This window comes from Lepidochelys olivacea, assembly GCF_965140295.1.
Source record: "Lepidochelys olivacea isolate rLepOli2 genome assembly, chromosome: 7".
Classification (NCBI taxonomy): domain Eukaryota; kingdom Metazoa; phylum Chordata; order Testudines; family Cheloniidae; genus Lepidochelys; species Lepidochelys olivacea.
Window position 1 is genome coordinate 81,911,218 of NC_140417.1, and position 23,226 is coordinate 81,934,443.

At 38.7% G+C, this 23,226-nt stretch overlaps 1 protein-coding gene across 1 annotated transcript in view; it reads left to right on the top strand.

Annotated features, from left to right (window-relative positions):
• TET1 (tet methylcytosine dioxygenase 1) overlaps nucleotides 1–23,226 on the top strand; it is a 121,488-nt gene that overhangs the window by 23,217 nt on the left and 75,045 nt on the right. Inside the window, exon 3 of the mRNA XM_084634104.1 lies at nucleotides 2,424–2,474. Within this exon, the coding sequence (XP_084490230.1) occupies nucleotides 2,424–2,474 (51 nt within the window). The remainder of the gene's footprint in view (nucleotides 1–2,423; nucleotides 2,475–23,226) is intronic.

A 23,226-nucleotide genomic window follows, 5' to 3' on the forward strand; every position in this document is an offset into this window, starting at 1 on the left:
AAGAGAAGCTGTGAACTTGGTATCTAATCATTTTCAAAGAATGATTTAAAAATAGTTCGAACATTGTAACTGCCTCTAAGCCTCTGTGCCATTTTTTTCAATTACAATTTGTTTATGTTAACAACAGGTAAGAAATGTTTTTTATATTAAAGACCCACACAAACAACAGGGGAAAGTGAAACCCAAAACTAATTATATACCAAGAACTCCCAAATGCACATAGCTAACAAATTAGGGGAAAATAGTATATTTCTCTTTTTTTTTTTTTTTTCTGCCAGCCCGAATAATCTTACATGTTACTTCTAATAATAGGGGGTAACTTTTTTTAACTGATGGGGATGGTCCTGCTTAACCTTACACCTTTATCAGCTCTATTTCTTGCTGCACATACAAATCAATGCGATTGCCTGAATTAAAGAAGTGAAAAACACTTGGCTCTAAACAAATGAAAATATGTTTTTGTGGGACCATAAAATCTTAGGTAACTGAGGGTATTAGACAGAATTAAACCACTGCATGTGTATGTCTTTATAATTTTTAATATGGTTTACCACGTGTATTATAACATAACATTACACTTGACTACCTTATGTCACCCTGTCCTATCAAAACAAATTAGGGTTTAAGTAGCTAATATTATGCAATAAACAAATGGCAACACTACGTCTAATTTAACTGATACATTTCAAAATAATTGTGGGTGCACATCTCCATGTTTACACCTGTAGCGCCCTCATTTACACCCACAATCAAGTAGCTAGACATGCATATATTTGAATTTGTATGTGTTGTTCAACTGCAGCTGTAAAATGCAGGCAGTTCTCTGCTACAACTGCTACTGGATGTAAATTTCCCTTTATTTCCAGAGGCAGTGCACAAATGTACAGCCAGTTTTCTGCCTGAGAGACATTTATTGAAAATTCTTTAGTGAAGTTTTAAGTAAACAATAAATTGTAATGATCAAACTCGGCCTGATGAGATCCAGTCTGTTCCAGAGCCCCCTGCCATCAATCACAGTCTTTTCTAGAAGTCAGTGGGTTTTTGGGATCTAGGCCCTAGTTTATGTGCAATAAATGATTCCCTTTTTTAAAAGAAAAAAAATAGATTTCTGTTAAATCTAGTGAGAGAGGTCTGCAAATTTCTGTCGCTGAGACCCATGTGGAAAGTAGTTTCCTAGAGTACTTAATCCAGTTCTTCCCCTATACTATCCAGGGAAGGTTTTCGGTCATTAGGTCATGTATTAAAAGCAAAGTGGAAGTAGAGGAGCTAGTGAATACAAGCTGATGTGCGTCGAGAGGGGGGCTGCCTGGGGCCCAAGCGGCCTGAGAGCTGCTCTTTTGGGGCTCCTGACAGACTCCCTGAACAATAAAACCTCAGCAACGCGTGTTGAGCACGAGGGCAGGAGCCAGGACGGGGCGGGGGTGCTAGCAAGGGAGGGCGCGTCCCCTTGGGCCCCCGGCAGCAGCAGGCACGGACTGACAGCCCTCGAAGAGTGGTGGGCAGCGCGCCTGCTGCACCGAGGGGGGCTTGTCCAGCCTGGGACCGTGTCCTCGCCTCACCTCCGCCTCCTTTCAATGTCGCTAATATGTAGCCTTGCCTTATAAAGTCAAACTGCGCCGTACCTTGCCCGGGGGAGGGGGTGCGCCCAGCGGAGCCCGCGGCCGGCGCCCCGGCGGCAGGAGCGGGGCCAAGCCGGCGCCCGGCTCCCCTCACGCCGACCCAGGCTTGTCGCCTCGTCCCCACACGCGAGCCGGGCCAGGCTGCTGGCCGCGGGGAGACCGGCCCGGCCGCGGCGCTGCGCTGCGTTGCGTTGGGGAAGCGAGCTCAGCCTCTCCAGTGCGCGCCGCGCTGGGCCGGATCCGCCGCCGCGAATCCATGTCGCAGCTTGTGCCTGCCCCGTGTCCTCTGCTCAGAGCAAAGCCCACATAGGAGACCCTTTGTTTAGGAAGGGCTAGGCAGGGAAGATCAGTTTGGAGCGGCTGGCCTCGCCTTGCCATTGGCTGGGCCCTTTCTGGAGCTCTTTTTGCGAGAGGCATGCCCAGCACGTCCCCAGCGTTGGCAGGCAGGGGCTGCTGCTTTTAAACACCATGATAATAATACCCAAAAAGCAGCCTCAAGAAGTGCTACACTGTAGAGGGTTCCTCTGCAGAAGGAAGCAAGATGGCCACCTCGTGGGTTTTTGCTGTGAAGAATGCAGAGCCTAATTAAGGCAGACTTTCAGGGGGGAAAAGGGTCTTTCCCTGCTACGTTTTTATAGCACAGCTTTTTGTTTTGGTTGCAGTGACTTTACAGTGTAAAGTCTCCATCAGTTCAAATGCTGCATATAAAGCATTATGGGTATTTACAGTATTACAGTTTTCTAATAAAATTGGGGATTTAATTTTTTAAGTTAAACTTTATTCTGCAATTTGATATTTTTTTAGGTGCTAACTGAAAACAAAAGGCCTCAGAGGAGAAAGCAAAGAGTTTTAAAGGTAACCAATCATTGCTTTAATAATACTTCCCTCCTCTCCCCCCTTCCCATTTTAAACCGTATTTTATTGTCACTTGGACTAGGAAGTCAAAGGGTTAACTGCTGGAAATCAGCTCTTTCCAGATTTTCAGAGGATTAGCTCATTTTAAAAGCATAGAAGGTTTTCTTTTCTGTCTATATATTATGTACATATTTGAATCTTTTTGCACAAGTCTGTAGGATACAAAGCTTACTTTCTTCCAATGTGTTGAAGATTAATTCAAATTTAATTTAGTCATAGCTTAATATTTATATATTGAGAGTAAAAGTTTAGTGATTTTTTTCAGAATATAGGTTTGATGGGATCTGAAATTTAAATACTTGAAGTCAGAACTATATCATTACTAAAAAGTTATATATAGAAATATTTATGCAGAAATTCTTTTCTTATTTTAAAACTACAAAATAGTTAAAAAGGATAGTAAGAACTTGTGTACAGTAAATGAAAGGACCTTACATAAACATGCTATTTATTTTTTATCCTACAAAGTGCACTTAAGTGTGAGAATGTTATTATTTATTTAAACATTGTTTCACCAGACATATATTTTTGCAAAAGCTTTGGCACATGAGGAATTTGGTAAAAGTACAATACAATAAAATGTAATTTTATAAATTTGGACGTTTTAAAAGGAAAATTTCACCTATTTCACTTGATGCATGATAAATGGTTCACAAGAAACTACACTTGTATAAAGGAATTATAACTTATTCAGTAATATAAAATTAAATAAAATGCTCAGATTAAGGAAAGAACAGAGTTTTTGAATTTTATTTGACTTGCAAATGTGTCTAACCTCAGGGGTCTGTTTTAATGTGGAAGCAGTTGAATGTGCATTTTAAAACACCTCCTGCATCTTTTATAATAGTAATTGTGGTAGTACAATAGCAGTAAAAGCTCCACCTTCCATTCATTAAATGAATTAATCAATTATAGAACTAACATGTTTCATTAAATCATAATCATGTGTTAATTTTTCATTTTAATAATTGCTTTTTGTAGAGATATTCAGAATTATAACTTGATTTCATTGTAGAAAATACGTGGTGAAAAATGTTTGGTTGTAGTGTGAATTTTTTTCCTCTGTTGGTGACAATGATGTCTTTACATGAATTAATTTTTATTCAATTCTATAATACTTAGTTGACATGACAAGTTACAGCAATGTTGTCAAAGTGCAAAAAGAACAGAAGTCTGGTCTCTGTCACAGGCAGATACATTGTATTGAATATCTGCCCAGGGTAGGGCTTCACAGTATGTTTTAAGATTTTATCTCATGTTCATTTGTCATTGTCTGTTTCTGATTTGGTGGCAGGTTGCTATAGAGCATGATGGCCCTTTTCTTTCTTACAGATTTATGCACAGTTTTTGATCCTTGATTTTTAATGGAAAATCTTATTGATAATTTGAGGAAATATTTTCATGCATACTATCATATGTTGAGCTTTGGATTGGAAAGTGCATTTCTGCTTTGATCTCTCCTCTGTTGAAGTGGTTGTACAGTTATTTCTCTCTGGTTTTATACTGTACTTTGTGTCTTCTAGTTTTCACTCCTAGTGCATGGTTACTGAATCTGTATTTGGTAAGATTTGTTATTGGTTTATGTCAAGTAGTGTGTTTCTGGATGTGTTTGTCATTCTTCTAAAAGTACTGGATATTGTTCTTCACTATATGTAATACAAAACTAGACTCCCTTTATATCAGCTGCAATAAACTTTCCAAAATGAAATATACATCATGTACAGTCTGATACCTGATACTCTGGTGTAGTAGTTTTTTCTGCCCCTCCTTTTTCAGTTGATGGCATTTGAAATGCCATAATAAACATTTCTGCAGTAACATGTATTGAATTATAACACCAAGCTTTTATTTAATGATTAATGGAAGATGTATGAATCCAGAAAGTGACACTTAAAATTAAATAATAATCTACTAGAAGTTTAAGGAGTTTCCTTGCAATGTGATTTTGACTGTAATAGTAATGTAAACTTTGTTTAAAGGAGAATTTGTAGCTTTCTTTGTTCTAAGGAAGAATATGATAGTTTGTGTTTCTAGTTTTTCTTAGGGTATGTCTACATTGCCCACATTACAGCATGACTGTGGCAGCGCTGTGACATGTGGGCAATGTAGACACGCTTTATTGCCGGGGGAGAGCTCTCCCAGCAAATTTTTTTAAAAAACACCCCAAAAGAGGGGTGGTTACTTTATCGCTGGGAGTGCGGCTCCCGGCGATAAAGCCCTGTCTATACTGGCGCTTTTCAGCGCTAAAACTTTTGTCTCTCAGGGGTGTGTTTTTTCACACCCCTGAACCACTAAAGTTTTAATGCTGAAAGTGGCAGTGTAGACACAGCCTTAGATATTAATGAAATGTAGTGCTTGTAAATATAATTACATGTATGTTTAAGGAAAATATGGATTAATCAATTAAATGTGTCTTTCAGATTAGAGTTGTTAGGATTCCCACTTTTCTTAAAAACAGTACCCTACCCTATCTGGTAGAAAATAAATGTCTCAAAATAGGGACATATTTGCTTGCTGGAAATAGTTTGCACTGCTATAAGCATTAATCTCACATATGGGATATAATGTTACACTACTGTAGATTTTGTTTACTTCGATGAATTTACTATTTTTGTACCTTATTGCTACCATTTTGTTATCATATAAAGTCACTTCAAAATTAATTTTTCTGACACTAACATTCTGTTATTTTTTTCATAATTGTACAGATGTGTGAATAAAAATCTAAATGATCTGACTGTAAATTCTAGGAAACAAACACTCACTGAAGGCAAAAGTAATGTGTGTTTGTGGGAATAGCTGTTTAAAACCAAAGAGAGAGTATTTACAATTTCAGTTGCAAACATTGCATGATGTCTTCCGACTGAAGCAAATACCTTTTTGTTATTAAATACCTTATGCATTTTGTTTCTGGTACATAAATGGAAGACATATGCAAGAGGACCTCTAACTTACTGAGGTGCCTGGTACCTGTTGATGCACTCATTTACACTTTCAACAAACAGAAGGGTGAGAGAGTGTGTTTTTTTCTTTTACCTATTTAATGGTATTTCTCCCACACTTTGTGTATAATGCACCTTGTTTCACAGTGAGGAAATGTTTACAATCACGCTTTAGTAAAATGAAAGCACAGATCAAAAGAAACAAACATTGAATATGGCATCATATTGTTAGAGAGAACTGCTATTATCAATACAGATAGAAGTGGAACAGTGAGGAACCCATGCACAGAACAGCAGCTGATGAAGAAGTACAATCCATGGTCTTGTCACTAGGTTCTACAATGCCAATGTTACCTTTTGAATGGCCGCAGAAATTTTCTACATTTATCGAGATAATAAAGGAAGAGCCTATGAGAGGGATCCAGAATTCATACAAGAGTCAACAATAATATAAATGCTGCTAAGTGAGTATTACAACTGCATGAATGTACTTTGTGATTTGGGTTTGTTCACATGTTTGTTTATAAACACCCTAAATATATTCCATGTGTGCCAGAAAAGGGAGAACCAGTGATTGCTGAATTCTGTAAAATCAGTTCAATCTAAGCTAAACAAAAAGCAAGCAATGATTAAATACTTAGTACTTTTGGTTTATTTGTTTATAATACTATAAATGTCACATTTCAATGAATGATGCAAATATGTATTTTAACACACTTGTACAAAATGGCTCATTCCTTCCCTATGCATGCATAAGTCTCTGTGTGTCTGCATAGGACCTGTTTTCAAATATGAAGATGACAAGGTTTCTATTAGCCTTGGTCACAGTGCAATTTTAGCTATGTTGCTTTAAGAAAACCCACTTGATACACATTTCTGAGATATAAATGTTAACAGAAGACAAGAAAAGCAGCTGCTAATGAATGTGATCATGCTTTTAGTGATCTTGGATTGAACTAGTCTTAAGCCATTTATTCCAACTTGTGATATATGATATGTTTTTAATGAAGAACGACTGCCAGAATACAGAGCTGAAAGTAATTCATTTTTATTACTTTTTTTTTAAGATATCAACAACTTGATGGATGGAGCCCCACTGTAATGGAATCTTACAGAGGAGGAAGATAGAACGATGCTACACAGTTAGATATAATACTCTCCTGAAAATTACTATCTCACATTTTGTGTTTTTAAAGGGACACTCTCAACTTAAAATCTAGCCAACTAAAAAATATTAGTGAAATTTTCAGCTACTTCTGTCTTTAGATCTCTCAGCCAGTTTTTGTGGCTTCTAAAAAAGTAGTTTTGCTCTGTTTGTATTGTGTGAATGGCACACAAATAAAAGGGAAAAACAATTGAGTATGTAATGCGAAGGAGCAAAACTAACAATATACAAAGTGTTTTAAAATGCACAAATTAAAGAAATGGGGAGGGGGAAATTCTTCCTCTAAGATCTTCCATTTATAGTAAACTAGTTGTTGTTTGTAACAATAATAGGTAAATTTTCAGACAGCATGGTATTTTTAAGATGATGGTGTTCTATTATTTTATGGGTTAATTTTTTCCCTCCCTTTACGCTGGTGCTACTCAGTTGAACCCAGTGGGATTGTACTGGTTTAACTGAGGCCGTGATCCTGCCAACAGTTACAAATGTGAGTAATTTTACCTCTATGAACAGCCCAACTGAACCCCAAACACAGATCCTTTCTCCTGTGTAGTGTCCCGTTTACTTCAGTGGTATTTTGCAAAAGTCCACGATATTAGGTCACATTGCAGGGTTAGAGCTGCAAACGTTGCATGATTTTAGAAGAATAAACATTCTGAAATGTACTTTTAAAATTTCACAGAAAATGTTGTCATGATTCTGAAATGGAGTTTGACTTTTAGTATTAAATAAAAAGTAAGCTAATTTGCTGAAAGGAAATTCACAAGAAATATATGTCCAGGCATGGGGAAAGGTTAAAGCTTAATTCACAATTCATGTATCATTAGAAATTCTTAATGAAATTATGTTACAAAATAAACTTAAACTTTTTAACTCAAATAACTGTATTGTTAATGTTGTCTGCACTTATTATTGAATGTTCAATAAAAATGATTGATTCTCTTTTACTTAGCTTGTAAAATTTATGTATTAAGTTTCCTGAAACAGAAGAGCATTTAAAATTTCTTTCCAAATTTCAAAAGTGAGGTGTACATTTTTGTATATCTTTAAATCCATAAACACAAGCTTATGCATTAAAAATAGACATACTTCTGAAAATTGTTTTTGGCATTTATTAATCTTTTAAACTAATATTATTGTATTGACTAAGAAGGCCATTTATTGCCTTCACTAGCTGACCTGGGATGCAGTCAAAGGCAAAACTCCCATTTACTTCAGTGGGACAGATTTCATCTCTGGTGTTTGTTTTATTCCTTATATATTGTTTGGAGTTAGTGTATTTAGTGACAAAATATACCAAGGATTTGATCCTGCAGTTATTACTCAGGCAATGTTCCTATTACTTCATTAAGAGTCTTTCCTGTGTCAAGGCATCAGGATTTAAGTCAATCACTAATGCAGGATATTTAACCCATACAGAGAGGCTTTTACTAAGTAAATTATTTTTTCATAGAATCATAGGACTGGAAGGGACCTTGAGAGGTCATCTAGTCCAGTCCCCTGAACTCGTGGCAGGACTAAGTATTATCAAGAGCCATCCCTGACAAGTGTTTATCTAACCTGCTCTTAAAAATCTCCAATGATGGAGATTCCACAACCTCCTTAGGCAATTTATTCCAGTGCTTAACCACCCTGACAGGAAGTTTTTCCTAATGTCCAACCTAAACCTCCATTGTTTCAGTTTAAGCCCATTGCTTCTTGTCCTTTCCTCGGAGGTTAAGAAGAACAAAATTTCTTCCTCCTCCTTGTAACAACCTTTTGTGTACTTGAAAACTGTTATCATGTCCCCTTTGTCTTCTCTTTTGCAGACTAAACAAACCCAGTTTTTTCAGTCTTCCCTCATAGGTCATGTTTTCTAGACCTTTAATCATTTTTGTTGTTCATCTCTGGACTTTCTCCAGTTTATCCTCATCTTTCCTGAAATGTGGCGCCCAGAACTGGACACACTACTCCAGTTGAGGCCTAATCAGTGCGGAGTAGAGCGGAAGAATTACTTCCTCTGTCTTGCTTACAACACACTCCTGCTAATACATCCCAGAATGATATTTGCTTTTTTTGCAAAAGCATCACACTGTTAACTCATTTTGCTTGTAGTTCACTTGTAGTCCCAGATCCCTTTTCACAGTACTCCTTCCAAGGCAGTCATTTCCCATTTTGTAATATACAAATCCATAGAAGTATCTCAAAGCATAGTACAATAAATATTAAAGTACAGTGTATGATATATCTAAATAAATTAAGTGGAATCACTTTTTATTAGGTTTAACAGCCCAGGCTTAAAAGCTATTCACCCACCCTTGCCGTCATGATTCAGCATTTTTTGGGGGGTGAAATTAAATGTTAGAATTTTCAGTGTTGGTTCAGTGGTCAGTAGTCTGTGTCACATCATAGACAGCTGATTATGAACACATATACATACTGCTGTTTCATTTCTGGTGTCTGTCTTGTTATATTTAATCAACATTGTCCAGTTAAACATGACCCAAAGTTTAGTTTTTGTAAAATAAAATTTTCAAGGAACCTATGACTGAAAGAAAAGTTTCCATGAATTCAAAAAAGTTTAATTTTTATACAAATAAGCATTGTCCTGCACTCTTACAGCATTGTTCTTGTGCATAAGAACGTAAGAGTGAAACTAGTTAAAAAGAAAAGTGAAAGTAATTGGTTCAGTCCCAGCAGAGTGCAATAGAAGATGGAAACAGCATGAAGAGTGTGCTAGCTGCTTTAGAGATATAAAAGAATACATAGTCCATATTTTAAAGACCTTTCAATCTAAGTAGACAAAATACAGATGAAAGATGTTGGGAAGTGCAGCAACACACGAGGTAGGTGATTGGTGACAGACACCTTGTCAGTCCTATGATATTTTTTTCATCTAAAGTATCTATAGTCAATCTTTTAGTTTATCTGTCACTGACTTGTTTGTTCCTTACTGAAACTGTAACAATGCCCTCATTTTAACCTTTTAAAAACAGGACTAGAGCATTACTATAAACAGAAATTGTTCAGGCCTGGAAAAGTGTGTATTTGATATCTCTGTTTTTCATGACATAAAACAAGTTCTCTCAAGTCTGCAGATAGATTAACATGCCTAATATGTATTGTCTGTGTGTGAAGTAAATTGGAGCCAAGTACATTATTGGAGTGGAACAAGTAATAAATAATAAAATTAGTGGCAGAACAGAAAAAGAAAAAGTAATGTAACCAGATTCAAAAGTATTTGGATTAAGGAACTAGATGGCTCACTGTTTGGTAATAGAAGGTAGAATAGGTCACTTCTAAGTCACCAGTTCAAATCTAAGATGTACTGACAGTGAATGGTTTCAGAATAGCAGCTGTGTTAGTCTGTATCTGCAAAAAGAAAAGGAGTACTTGTGGCACCTTAGAGACTAACCAACTTATCTGAGCATAAGCTTTTGTGAGCTACAGCTCACATGCATCCGATGAAATGAGCTGTAGCTCATAAAAGCTTATGCTCAAATAAATTGGTTAGTCTCTAAGGTGCCACAAGTACTCCTTTTCTTTTGACAGTGAATGAAAATTGTTTCTACCTGGTGCCAGTTTGGTGAACTATGTACAGTGAATTGTGGCTTCTGTTCCTAGTGAACACAGATCCACAATATGCTGACTATCCTACCTGATGACTTTGCTTTTTAGCATTCTAAGTAGACAAGTCAAACTGTGTATTCACATGCTATTGTGATGGACACTATAAATATGTAGACAGAGAAACTAGCTTGAATGGCTGGATACAGAGACTGAACTTCTCTCGCCTCTAGAGGTAATCACTCCAAATTTGAGTTAAAGAATATTAGGAGGGTAATGTGAGGAAATGCACATTGCTACTGATCATACCACATTTCCTTTATGGATTAACAGAGCACTACATTTTCCGGTGTTGTCAGCATCGCTTTTATTTCACTACATTTCAGTTTAGAAAACAAATGCTAAAACGTATAAAAAAAAAAAAAACACAGTTGTAAAAAGAAGACAAGACACGAGGTTGCATTAGCATCTCTTACAGTAGAAATACAGTTCTGTGCTCAGGTTCTCTTTTATCCTTGTCCTGAGCTGTGTGTTGGGTGACTGTCAGGGGAGGAGCACAATCCTTTGCTATTTGAAATTCTATCCTGCTCTCCCTGAGGCTTCTCTAACCTGGCAGGGAAGCCACCTATCTACTTAATGTAGCAATGGGTCTGATGGAAATAATTTTAAAGCTCAGTGCACATTTTTAATTCATAATCAAATACAAGTTTTCTCCTTACTGCAGTTACCTTTGAGGGCAATAATTTAGAGTCTTGGGAGCCAGAAATGGTCCAAACTACAGCATAGATACCACTGATACATATCATCATTTAGGAGCTGATCTTGGAGACCTTATTCATGTCTGTAGTCTCATTGAAGTTATTAAGCAAGAAGGGTAGCCGGATCAGGCCCTTGAGGTCTGATTGTGAGAGGTCCTGAGCACACCAAATCCCCATTGTTTTTAATGGTGACAGGTTTCATAGTGGTAGCCGTGTTAGTCTGTATCAGCAAAAAGAACGAGGAGTGCTTGTGGCACCTTAGAGACTAACAAATAAATAAATACAATTGTTAGTCTCTAAGGTGCCACAAGTACTCCTTGTTCTTTTTATTGTTTTTAATGTGAGTTGTGGGTGCTCAGCACCTTTCGGGATCAGGCCCTTAGAGAGAGAATTAGGAGCTATATGTGAAGAAAAGAGATTGGTTCTCTAATTCATTCTTTCTGAAACCAAATCATGCACAAGGAAATGGTTCCAAATAGTGAAAGAAGCTGGGAAGAAAAATCTCTCTCTCTCTCTCTGGAGAGACAAGCTGGGCAAAGATGCTTGCTATTTGAGGAGTATAGATAAAATGGAGATGAGATTGGAAAGCGGGGGAGGGAGGTAATAGCTACAGAGAATTTGTGCTGGATTTTGTAATGGACAGGAAGCTAGTGAAGATTTCTGGGGATTGGCTGATGTGTTCCTAATCCAGGTATGGATGGGATGAAACACTGTATTTTGGGCAAACCCGAAGTTTAGGGGAGTTGAAGGCCATAGAGAAAGAATTGTAATAAGAAAGGGAGGCATCAGTGAAAGTTTTGGCAGAGGGGCAGTCTAGTGTCAGATCTGGGCAATGTTCTGAAGGTGAGTTCAAGTGAATTTACTGACCCCAAAGACACAGGAAGCAAACTAGTTTGATGACAAGCTAAACATTTAGGACCTGACAGCAGGAATGAATATGAAATTTGTGTGGAAGGAGCAAGTAGAATCAGTGTTATATCTGAATACATAGTAGTACCTTTTTAAAATATTCAGATCAATATTAATATGAGGAGAGTCATTCTGAATGGTATTTCCATTCCAAACAATCTAAATATATGAATTGACATTGCTTTAAAAGTTCTGTTCTACCAGATCTATTGTCATTCCACTCATTCCTGGATAGAAAACTGGTTTACTAAGAGGAGACAAAGGGTATTGGAAACTTCAAAGATAGAAAGAGTTTGCTGATAGTGTGGTGTGAGGTTGGTTTTGACATTTCTGTTTTTTATAATATGGAAAGAAAAAATAAAATGTTACATTTGTAAATTAGGAATTATCCTTTTTCTCAGGTAGTGGGTGATCTCATTTGTTATCTTTAAAAGCAGCCAATACCAATATTTTGTCCATTTTGGCCTTATCTTGAGTCTAAATTTCTTCAGAATAAATTATTGTTTTCTACAGTAGTCCTTACTGGAAATGCTCCATTTCAAAATCCAGTATTTCCTCTTAGTCTTCAAATCCTCCATGAGTTGTTTTCTCCACCTCTTTCTTTTCTACAGTCTGTTCCCAGCACCCATTAAGGACAATATACAGTAACCAAAGATTTAAGCAGCACGGAGTGGTACACTGAGAGGTCATTTGCATGAACTCTCTGCCTCCCAGCCGGAGTTACAACATTGACCTAAAGAGGTTGGGAACCGTGGTTTTTATTTTTTAAATACGGTCCTACCTCAGGGGACCTTTTTGCTAAATAGATTTGCCAGCATCCATAACCTTTTGAGTGTTGCATGTCCTAAAATGCTTTGGATGTTTTCCTGGTAGACTGAGTCCCAGATGCAGGATAGGAAAACTTTTAAAAAGGTGAGATCTGGAATTGAAATATAGTTGGAATATTTTATTTCACTGTTTGAACTGGAACGGGGAGGGAAAGAACTAATAATGTGACTCCTTTCCTTGACTAGCACAGGTTTTGCTCCATAGATCACAGATGAGGTACACAGAACTCAATTTTGAATAAGTAAAATCAGTTGTCCTTGCAGGTTTCAAGGGTAGAGTGAGCACATTTATCAACAATGTGGGGATGTACTGGTGTACTAGCTGATTATATTGAAACTAAGGGATTGTCTCCATTTCTGCATCCTCAGTTGCCTGACCGCTCCTCCATACCTAACTTGAGTTCTGGTCCCAGCTGTCACTGGTCTGAGACCTGGTGTGCTACTTTCTGACTTCCTTGTGTGCCAACTGGGGAATTTGAAATTCTAATCTTGTGTTCCAGACCACACCAACAATTTGCATTGTTTCAACACATGCAGAATCAAACAGTGAGGTGGGCAGGTGATATACAGAGGCAGTTGCGTTCCAAGTTCATCATGAATGTCAGGGGCTGCTGCAGGTCATTGCATGGGAACGTGGGCTTGCATGGGCAGTGAGTTGGAAGCTAAAGATTGTAGGCCTCATTCTCCTCTCATTAATAACTTTGCACTGATGTGTCCAGTGACTCAAATAGGTTTTCCCTGGATTTACTCTGGTACAAGTGAGAGGCGAATCAGACACAGAAGCCTGTGTGGGTGTGTCTACACAACACACTAAACCTGAGTCTGCATGATGCACGCTTGCCCATTCAGTGTTTCCAAGCCCACACTTGAGCATCCATACTCCATTGGAAACCTGGGTCCCACAGTCATGCTGGTGCATCCATCCTGCATTATGCAGACCCAAGTCAGAACTTGGGCATATACCGCTTTATCCCAGGATTCCTAGTGCCTTCTCCTGCTGACGCTGCTCTAGGGTTTGGTTCATAGTGGCTTATGGGAGAACTTGTCTGTCTGTCCCACAGGAGTTGACCAGAAGTAGTTTAGGTGATTTTAGCTTGCAAACACATCTGGCCAAGCCATTTTGTGTTTGCATGCCGGAACCTGGCTACCCCAAATTGCTTCAGGTCTGTGGCTAAGCACTTTGGAGTTGGCAAATCAACTTTGCGTGGTGGTGTGGCACCCCCTGAATTGTCCAACTCCATAGTCTGCAGGACACAATAACATGGAGGGGACTCAGGGCACGGGGCTGGCGCAGGAGCTGAAGGTGCCATGGAGCCTGCACTCTGGTAGCCATAAGCGCAAGTCATCGCTCGAACAGCTCCTTCTGCTACACTCACAACCTGAGGTCATGCTCCATGAATCTGTCCACCAATCTCTCCTAGCTCTGTGCAGCCTCTGTCTCTCTTTCCGCCCTTCTTGCATCTTTATTCTTTTGATGCTCCATTTGGTCCTTCTGTAACTCTATGTGCCAATTAGTTTTATCTAGAATCTCCTCCATTAGCTAATCTCGGACTCTCTTTCTCTTTGCCCACAGTGGGTGGGTCTGCTCCTCCCGGTTGCTGATGTTTTGTGTCTGCCCTATGAATGTGAAAGGACCTTGAAAGGAAAGAGAGAGACCATGTTACTATCTGACCATGATTAAAAAATTACATTTTCCACTCTGTCAGAGAGGCCACTTTAATACAAGTTCACAGGATGATACTTTTTATCAATGGGCTTTATTTTATTCACACAAAAAACACTGGCCATTTCAGACGTCATTTGGAGCAGCAAAGAAATTCATCACACATCACAGTAAGATACACATGCAAAATTAAATTTAAATTATTTCTACATCCCCTTCATTTTTTCTGGGGGTGGAGAGGAACTATGAATAGTCTAGTCACTAGCTATGGTTTTTCAGTCCTTTCAGGCAGGACTGATTGAGAGTCAGGAGGTTTCTGATAGAAGCATGAGCTTCTCTTTCAGGCCAGTGGAGGACAGCTATCCATGTACTGGAACGAGATATTTGGGCATCTAGTGGCTGACCAGCACATTTCAGAATGGAGGGGGCTTATAAGTTAGGGGCAGCCCTAGTACATAGGGACTACACTGGATCAAAATCAACTATCTGGGGTTCTTACTCTGAGAAGTTCACTTTCATCACCAGTCAGCAGTGCTGAACATTCGTGGTAAAGTCAAAAAGGTGCTGATTTGACATGGAGATGCAGGAGAACCTCTTTACAAGTACACAGACAGACTGTCTCCCGCTGTAATTTGCACTCTTAATATTAAAGCAAGCAATGGATGAAATATACACTCTGACTGTATTTCCAATTGAGCAGGTCATGTGGAAATTAAGGATGAAACGCTGAGCAGCTGCATTTGAACCAGGAGGTTGCTCGTTCCTGGGAAGCGAGTGGGAAGTGTTGGGATTGAAGGACTGGGAAGTACAGCCCCAGGGGATTGTGGGATAGTGTTGGCAGACTCTACAGACCCGTGCCTGGCAACCTAGACTTGATTTGCATCCATACTGCAAGATGCCTGGGTTTTGTCCTAGATCACAGCGGGACTTGAACTCTGACCCACCCCCCCAGCAGGGTCTGTAGACCCGAGTCCAGAGGAGTTCCCGACTTGAGTCTTTTCTGCAGGTGGAAGGGAGCTTGGGCTTAGAGCTGAATGAGAGCCTGATCTTAATGTGCTACGTAGACATACCCTGAATGTGTGAACTTCTTGCTGGCCCTTTCTTGCTCTATTTCTGTGAGGCAGGGAGAAAACAGGAGCAGACTGCAGTTTTCCAAATCTCCTATTTGTTTAAGACTCAAGCTTTTTTAAGAGTTCTTTGCTGGTGGGGTAAGGGTACTAAGTACTGCAAATGTAAACTCTGTCAGCTTAAGCAAACTTTCCAGCTGGAGCTGTAGAGTCCATCCTGAGAGTAGGTGGAAGAGGAGCTCTGAGCTCTTATCCTTTTTTTCTTTTTTAAAGTAGAACTAACAAGTGTAAAGAGAAGTGATTGGAGGAGGAGGATAGTTGATCTATTTATTTACTTTGGTTGAATGTACCTTCTTTTATATATTTGAATAGGCAATGGTGGATACTTCTGAAATCCTGGAGGAAGGGAAGGTCATGAGTGAGGGCATCCCCTTTTCTCCCCCCAGTGAAAAACACCATCATCCCAACCCCTTCAGCAGCTCATCTCACCTATATATCACCAATCTGATCATCATCTTCTGCTTCCAAAGGCCTCCTCCACTCCCAGGACAAGTCTCCCCCACACTCACAAACTGACCTTCGTCTCTGCTAAAACACTTCCACAACTCCTCCTCTGTGTGATATTAAGAAATATTCCCAAATGATTAGGGTAAGGGGATATAGAACCTCGGTAATTTTTAGAAATACTCTTTTATTTTAGGAGTACTTGTGTGGCACCTTAGAGACTAACCAATTTATTTGAGCATAAGCTTTCGTGAGCTACAGCTCAATTCATCGGATGCATCCGATGAAGTGAGCTGTAGCTCACGAAAGCTTATGCTCAAATAAATTGGTTAGTCTCTAAGGTGCCACAAGTACTCCTTTTCTTTTTGCGAATACAGACTAACATGGCTGTTACTCTGAAATCTTTTATTTTAATATCGTCTGAAGTTGGAAGGGGTGTCACCAGCTTATACTGGGGCAGCGTCAAAAGAATAACATATCCTCGTCTTGAGGAGCAAAACATTTTGCATGTGAATTTTTTTAATGTATTGTCATAGGGCCCAGTTCAATATCTTAGCAAAGAAGTGCATAGATAAGCCAGTGTACATAGCAGCAAATATGCAGTTTACTACAAGATATAAAAGTTTCAGATTCACTGCCGTTACATAAGTGCAATATAGTTACTTAAAACTGCCAGAGGTCCATGTTGAGACATAGAGCATCAGCTAGTAGGTGGGCCCATAAATTCTAATCAACTGTTGTTCTATATTTAATGGCAGTCTGCCAACAAATCCTGCACAAGCCTCCATCATTGGCAGCAATGTGCAGCACGCTGTCAGCATAGAGACCTATCCCTGAGATACCACCAGCAGTGCGCCAATCCGAGTGGACGTGCAGGGAAAACCGTGTGTTCTCAAATCGTGTGGCAGTAGGTACAGCTAGAATACTGGATGAAGAAAAGTCTTGTGCACAGCTGTTCAGCTCCCACACACACCAGTTCCCTGTGGATGGACACAATGTGCAAGGGAACAGTTGCACTCTCAAGTCATTTCTGTCATTCACAGGGGCTAAGAGTTTGTAGCATTCCTATGAATACCAGACTGGTGCCTGCATTGTAGCTCCATTGTGCAACACCTGGGCAGAACCCCATGCACCCTGTGAAAGGGAAGGGTCATGTCATTTCTTGTTATATAACTCTTCTGGAGTGTCTGATCCCATTAACCACTCTTGCCAGGATCTGGGTCTGTGTGTTATCTTTTATTCCAGATCACAGAAGTAATTGTTCTGGGTTACATCTGCTTATCACGGTACCTCATGCTACTACTGTATGTAGGGAACAAAAGGGTTGAAACCAGGATGCCAAGGACCATCTTCTTTTACTACATATCATAGAGTTTAGAGATGGCTCTGGACTCCTGTGGTGAATGTTGGTCCATTCTTTGTCACAATATGTAAGCAGAATAAGTGAAGGACCTGATGGCAATATATCTTGAGAAAATAATTACGTGAACCCTGCTCTGCGAAGTCCTCTGTGACCATTTCTTTTTACAGTGGGGCATAGCAACCTGTGGAACTTGTTTCCAGGGGGCGTTGTGAAGGCCAAAACTATAACTGGATTAAAAAAAGAACTAAATAAGTTCATGGAGGATAGGTCCATCAATGGCTATTAGCAATATGGTCAGAGATGCAGCCCCATACTCTGGGTGTCCCTAAGCCTCTGACTGCCATGTGCTGGGACTGGACAACAGGGGGGGATGGATCACTTGATAATTGCCCTGTTCTGTTCATTCCCTTTGAAACATCTGGCATTGGCCACTGTCGGTAGATAGGATACTGGGCTAGATGGACCACTGGTCTGACCAGTATGGCGGTTCTTATGTTCATATAGCAAGCAAAGAAAAACCAACCTTAATTATTAAACAAGAAAAGCCACTAGAAATTCTGATCACAAGAACAAAGATCTATTGTATTTTTTGACTCTGTGTTGGTATCTTTTCACAAGTAAAAGAGAGAGAAAAATCTAGTGGTCAAATGGTACAGAATTTGGTTATTTTTATTGGAACATATGTCATGATAATTCCAGTTCTTATATGGAAAAATAAGATATAAACCAAACCATGCCAATGACATGATTCATCAGGATCTTTTTTCTGCTCAGTGCATGTGGATAACTTCCAAAAATGTTAGTGGAAATTATGGAGTACAGGAAATAGTTTGATTTTTAGAATAAAACCCTTTATTACTGAGGTGTCTGGGGCTTTGCACAGGCATAGCAGTGCACCTGTGCGCATTCAGTCACTTGCAGGCTTGGGGCCTCTGTGACTCTCCTGATGATTTTCAAGCCCTGCAATGATACTAGGTTTTCTAAAATTATTTTATTAAAGAACAAAATGATTGAGTGTATTGCTGCAAAGGAATTAAAGGTCTGCTCTGAAGAATCATGTAGTTCACATACTGTATGTCAATGGACCTTGTGTGTTGAAGGTGCGAGCTGGTAGGTAAACCAGTCTCTGGGAATAAAAGCAAATTGATATGTTGTCCTGTTCCTTTTTCTGTGCAACTCCATGATTCTTCAGAACATACCTCTCAATCTTGCAATGCCCAAATGTGTGACAATGACGCAGAATGTAAGGAATATAAATGTGTTCATGCTGGAATCTTAAATTGTTGGTGGATTCATTTCTTTAACATAAAGAACTCTTCCTTTACCTCAGTTTCATAATTCTTTGTTTCTAAAGGCAGAAGTGAGAGGACACCAATTTTGTGTAGAACATGGGCAACTTCGGAACTGATGTGAGTGATGTGCTCAAAATGACCAGCAACTGAGGGATATGCTTCAGAATCCCCTTGTCTCCTGTCATAAAGAGACAATGGGCATGCTCTGGTGTGGGATAAGGTATTAAAGAGTAGGGGTAGTTTTTTCTGTTGACTTCAGGGGGACCACGGTTTCACCCCAGGTCTCATACTCAATATGCCCACCTACAAGGACTAAGGTAATTGCCTTAGTGAAAGGGCTACCACTTTCTCTGAGCCTGATTTGCTCTGCTTCACACAGGCCCTTGATCAATTGTGAACCATCTTTTTCAGTTTAATTATTAAGTAGACATTATTCTCTTGTTAGATATTCTGTATCAACTGGCATAATATAATTTATAGTGCCCTTTTGCCTTCCCTAACAATGGTCTCCATTCCTATGACAAACTTTCTGTTGAACAGAAAGTACAGTTTCACCTTTCAGTTCACCTTCTGGTAAAATGAAATTATATAATAAAAAAAAGGCTTCGTTTAAATGCAGTTTCTGGTTCAGATAGATGGTCCGTGGGGTGCAGCTTGTAAGAACATAGGTAAATATCTAAGTTTAATGAAAGTTTGTTAAATAAGGTCTCATTTTTTCATAGCCTTGTTTCCCTAAATTTTGGTTTACTACATAGTTGCTGAATAATCTGTTTTCACAACCATGACCCAACAGGTCTTGTGATGCCTCTGATAAAATCAATGGTGTTATCTATGTGTACTTTAGGGTCCCTGCTTTCTTATCTTATTTTGTTTATCAAAGAGAAAACTGTTTTAAAGTGAACACCAAGCTCCATCTGGTGTCTGAGCTGTAAGTTTAGTTTTGAGTGGTGGATTTCTGGAAGCATTGTCTGCTGAAGTGATCTGATTTAAATCAAAGTGATTTCAGTTACCGAGTAGGACACCTTGATTTAAATAATGGATTTTAATCCTCTTTTGCATTTGTACTTTAGTTATTTTCCTAAAGAAAGGCTCATTCTTATTGTTTGATATAACCATTAAAACATGTTAATCTGTAATTAAATATAGGCTTTAAACTAAATTTGGTACTTCTTTTTACTAACCAGGAGATATACTATATGTACATTTATTTAAGAAATCATATTGCTTAATATAATTTATTCAAGAGTCTTAAATTTTACTTTTTTATGTTATGAAATAGTGAATGATCCATATTTCTTACTGGATGATCATTTTTTACTCAGGATTTGTGTCATGCTGCATTTGGATGGACAGTAGAATTCAATAAACATGCACACAGCAGCAAATAGTTTTTATGATTTAAATAAAACTACCTTAAATATGCTAGATACATAAGAAACTTTTTCTTAAAACATGTTTTGCATTTAAAACTAACGGCTTTATTAAGCAAATAAAGTATTAATTGTGTGTAGTGAATTGACAGTTTGTTTCTGGTCACAATGGGTCAGACTTTCAAAAGTATTTAGGTACTGTGGCAAAGTTCCTTCTATGCTTTGGTGGGTGCGGCACTTTTTGGCAGATTTGCTCGCCTCAGAGGTTCATGGCAGCCCTCAGTTTGGCGACTTTGCTAGAGGCTCAAACCTGTCGTTCACTCAGCTAACTTCATCACTGTCCAGCATGGGGGAAACAGAAAACAATCCCCGCAGTCTCTGTGTCCCACCTAGTGGGTCAGGGCCAGATCCCTTTTCCAAATTAGACTTTCCCTTCTGGTGTTTCTCACAGACCAGGTCAACTCCTCCTGTCTCTGATCAGGAGATGGGGGGAACCCAGACCCATCCTCTACACCAGTTTCCAGCCCAGGGCCCTGTGGATAGCAGCTGTCTACAATGTCCCCTGTATCAGCTGCGTGACAGCTACAACTACCTGGGCTACTTCCCCATGGCCTTCCCCCAACACCTTCTTTATCCTCACTGCAGGATCTTCCTCCTGAAGCCTGATCACACTTGTACTCTTCAGTCCTCCAGCCGCACACCTTCTCACTCCTTGCACACCCCAAATGCTGGGAGCTCCTTTTTAAACCGGTGTCCTGATTAGCCCGCCTGCCATAATTGATTCTAGTAAGTTCTTAATTGGCTCCAGGTGTCTTAATTAGCTTGCCTGTCTTAATTGGTTCTAGCAGGTTCCTGATTGCTCTAGGGCAGTCCCTGCTCAGGTCACTCAGGGACCAGAAAACTATTCATCCAGTAGCCAGTATATTTGCCTTCGACCAGACTCCTGTACCTGGATCCCAATATGACCAGACTCCTGTACCCCACTGGTCTGGGTCTGTCACAGTGCCTAGTGGAATTTTATGAAGTGCCTAAGCAGGTTAGGTGTCTAACAGCTATTGAGATCAATGGGAGCTAATTAGGTTCTTAACCTACTTAGGCATTTTCAAAATCTGGCTAGGGATTGCTTCTTTAGATGCCTAAGTATCTTTGAAAATCTGGTCCCATGTCTTTTACATTTTTAGAATTAGTATATCTGATTCTTTCCCACCTGGTTTTTATTTATAGATCAGAAAACAAAAACAAGCTTTCCTGCTTTTTCAATTCCCAGCTGGTTTCTCAACTTTGAATAAAATGAAGAAAATATTGTCTCCGCACCTGTTTGCTAAACTCACACCAAAAGTAATTTACGCAAAAGCTTTTCTGCATGGAAACAGGAAGTGTTTCTGAATATTGTAAAGACTGAAAATAATATAGATACTTACTTAATGCAGTACATGAAAGTATGACATATTTATAACATGTGAGTTGACCCCAAAGTTAAAAATGTTTTTCTCCTGATTCTGTATATAATTAAAAATGCAACACTCTTTAACTTATTAAAATTTGAGGAGGGCTTATTCATGTAGCTTTTTTAAAAAAAAGTTAAATTATTTTAATGGGTTGTAGAAAGTTTAGGCCTTAACACAGGTAGTCGTAATTTCAAATTTAATTTAAATGGGTTTATTTTTAAAAATAAAAATGTATTTAATTTAAATAAAAATCCAATTAAAATTAATAATCAATTTCTTAATTAAAAAAGAAACCAAAACATCAATTTTTATCCACCCTGATTGCCTGCTTTAATGTTTTCTTAAATTATATAGATCCTTCCTTCATAACGTAATAGCTTGTATGATGCACATTATTAATGTTCTTCCCAGTATGAAACATTCCAACTTTGTCTCGTTACCTGACATGGCTCCAATAATATATGTGTAGTCCCAGTGAAGATGGAGAACGCATTTAACTTAAAAAAATATTATTAGAATACTGAAGTTAAAATGGAAAAATAAGAAAATTTGCTCAGTTATATTAGAGAATGTTCAGTGGTCAGATAGTGCTCTGCTGAGATACAATCCAAACATTCACTTGAGCCATGTATATGTACCAACTTTCCACTTGTCATCAGGAGTTCTCCATCAATTTGCCACACAAAAGAAACTTCACGGTGCTCTGTTCCATTAAATATGGTAAAATTCACTCCTGCGCAGAGGGTCTTCACAAAGCCTTATACATTTGAGTCTTGCATAAACTCTGTGCAAAGGCTTAAGGAGAACTTAAGTGGTGTGTAGAGTTTTATATGCTCTGATCCCCCACCCATCTCCCCTGCTTTGAAAATGTTATTAATGTAGACTTTTTGTATTGTCCTCAGGCAGATCTCAAAGTTGAAGCAGTATTTAGCTGAGTGCTGCGAGTTCAGACTCTCTTAGAGCTTTCCATCCAAATTCTGCTGTCAGTTGCAACACTGTGAACTTGGGGTAGAATCTGTCCATTGTTTCAGGTTATCTGAAGTTTCAGGAAGACAGTCCTGCATTGTGTCATGTTTGTGTCACATTTGGAAGGTTTGATTTGCAGTGATTAGGACTAAACATTTTTTATTTTAAATCAAACTCTAAAATTCAGAAGACTTTGATTAAACTGGTGCAGCAAAGGACTACCCTCCTAATACTCTCCCTAAAGTCACTATGGTGTATGATATACAACAGCCTTGATGATGTATTGTGCAAGAGGTATTGATACTTAATGCAGCATTTAACTGGTAAAATATAGTTAATCTAAAATCACCATAAAAGTATTATTTACTGTTTAAATCTCTCTTAGAGCTTGTCTACATGGGAAAGGTCTAAAGTATAATTTAAGGTCTGAATTTAAATCAATATAGTTATACCTGTATAACTCCCTATGTGGACACTTAATCAGGAATGAGTGACTTTTTGGGGGTTAGCTTATGTTGCATTAGAAGAGGTTTAAGCTAACCCCCCAAAAGTTACTTTTATGCTAAAATAAGAGTGTCCACATGGGGAATTACACTGGTATAACTATAGTGGTTTAATTATACTGGTATAATTATATTGATATAACTGGTAAAACTTTCTCATGTAGACAAGCCCTTAGACCAGGGTTAATCAGTTATTTTTTGTCAAGGTCAAAATTTCTTGGTCAAGGTATAGTCAAGGTCCAGACTCCAGAGAAAATAATAATAAAATAATAATAATTAATAATATGTAAATTAAAAGATTTTGGGGTCTGTTTAAAGTGTCTGGCGGTCCAGTTTGGCCAATGGTCCACCTAGAGACTACCCCTGCCT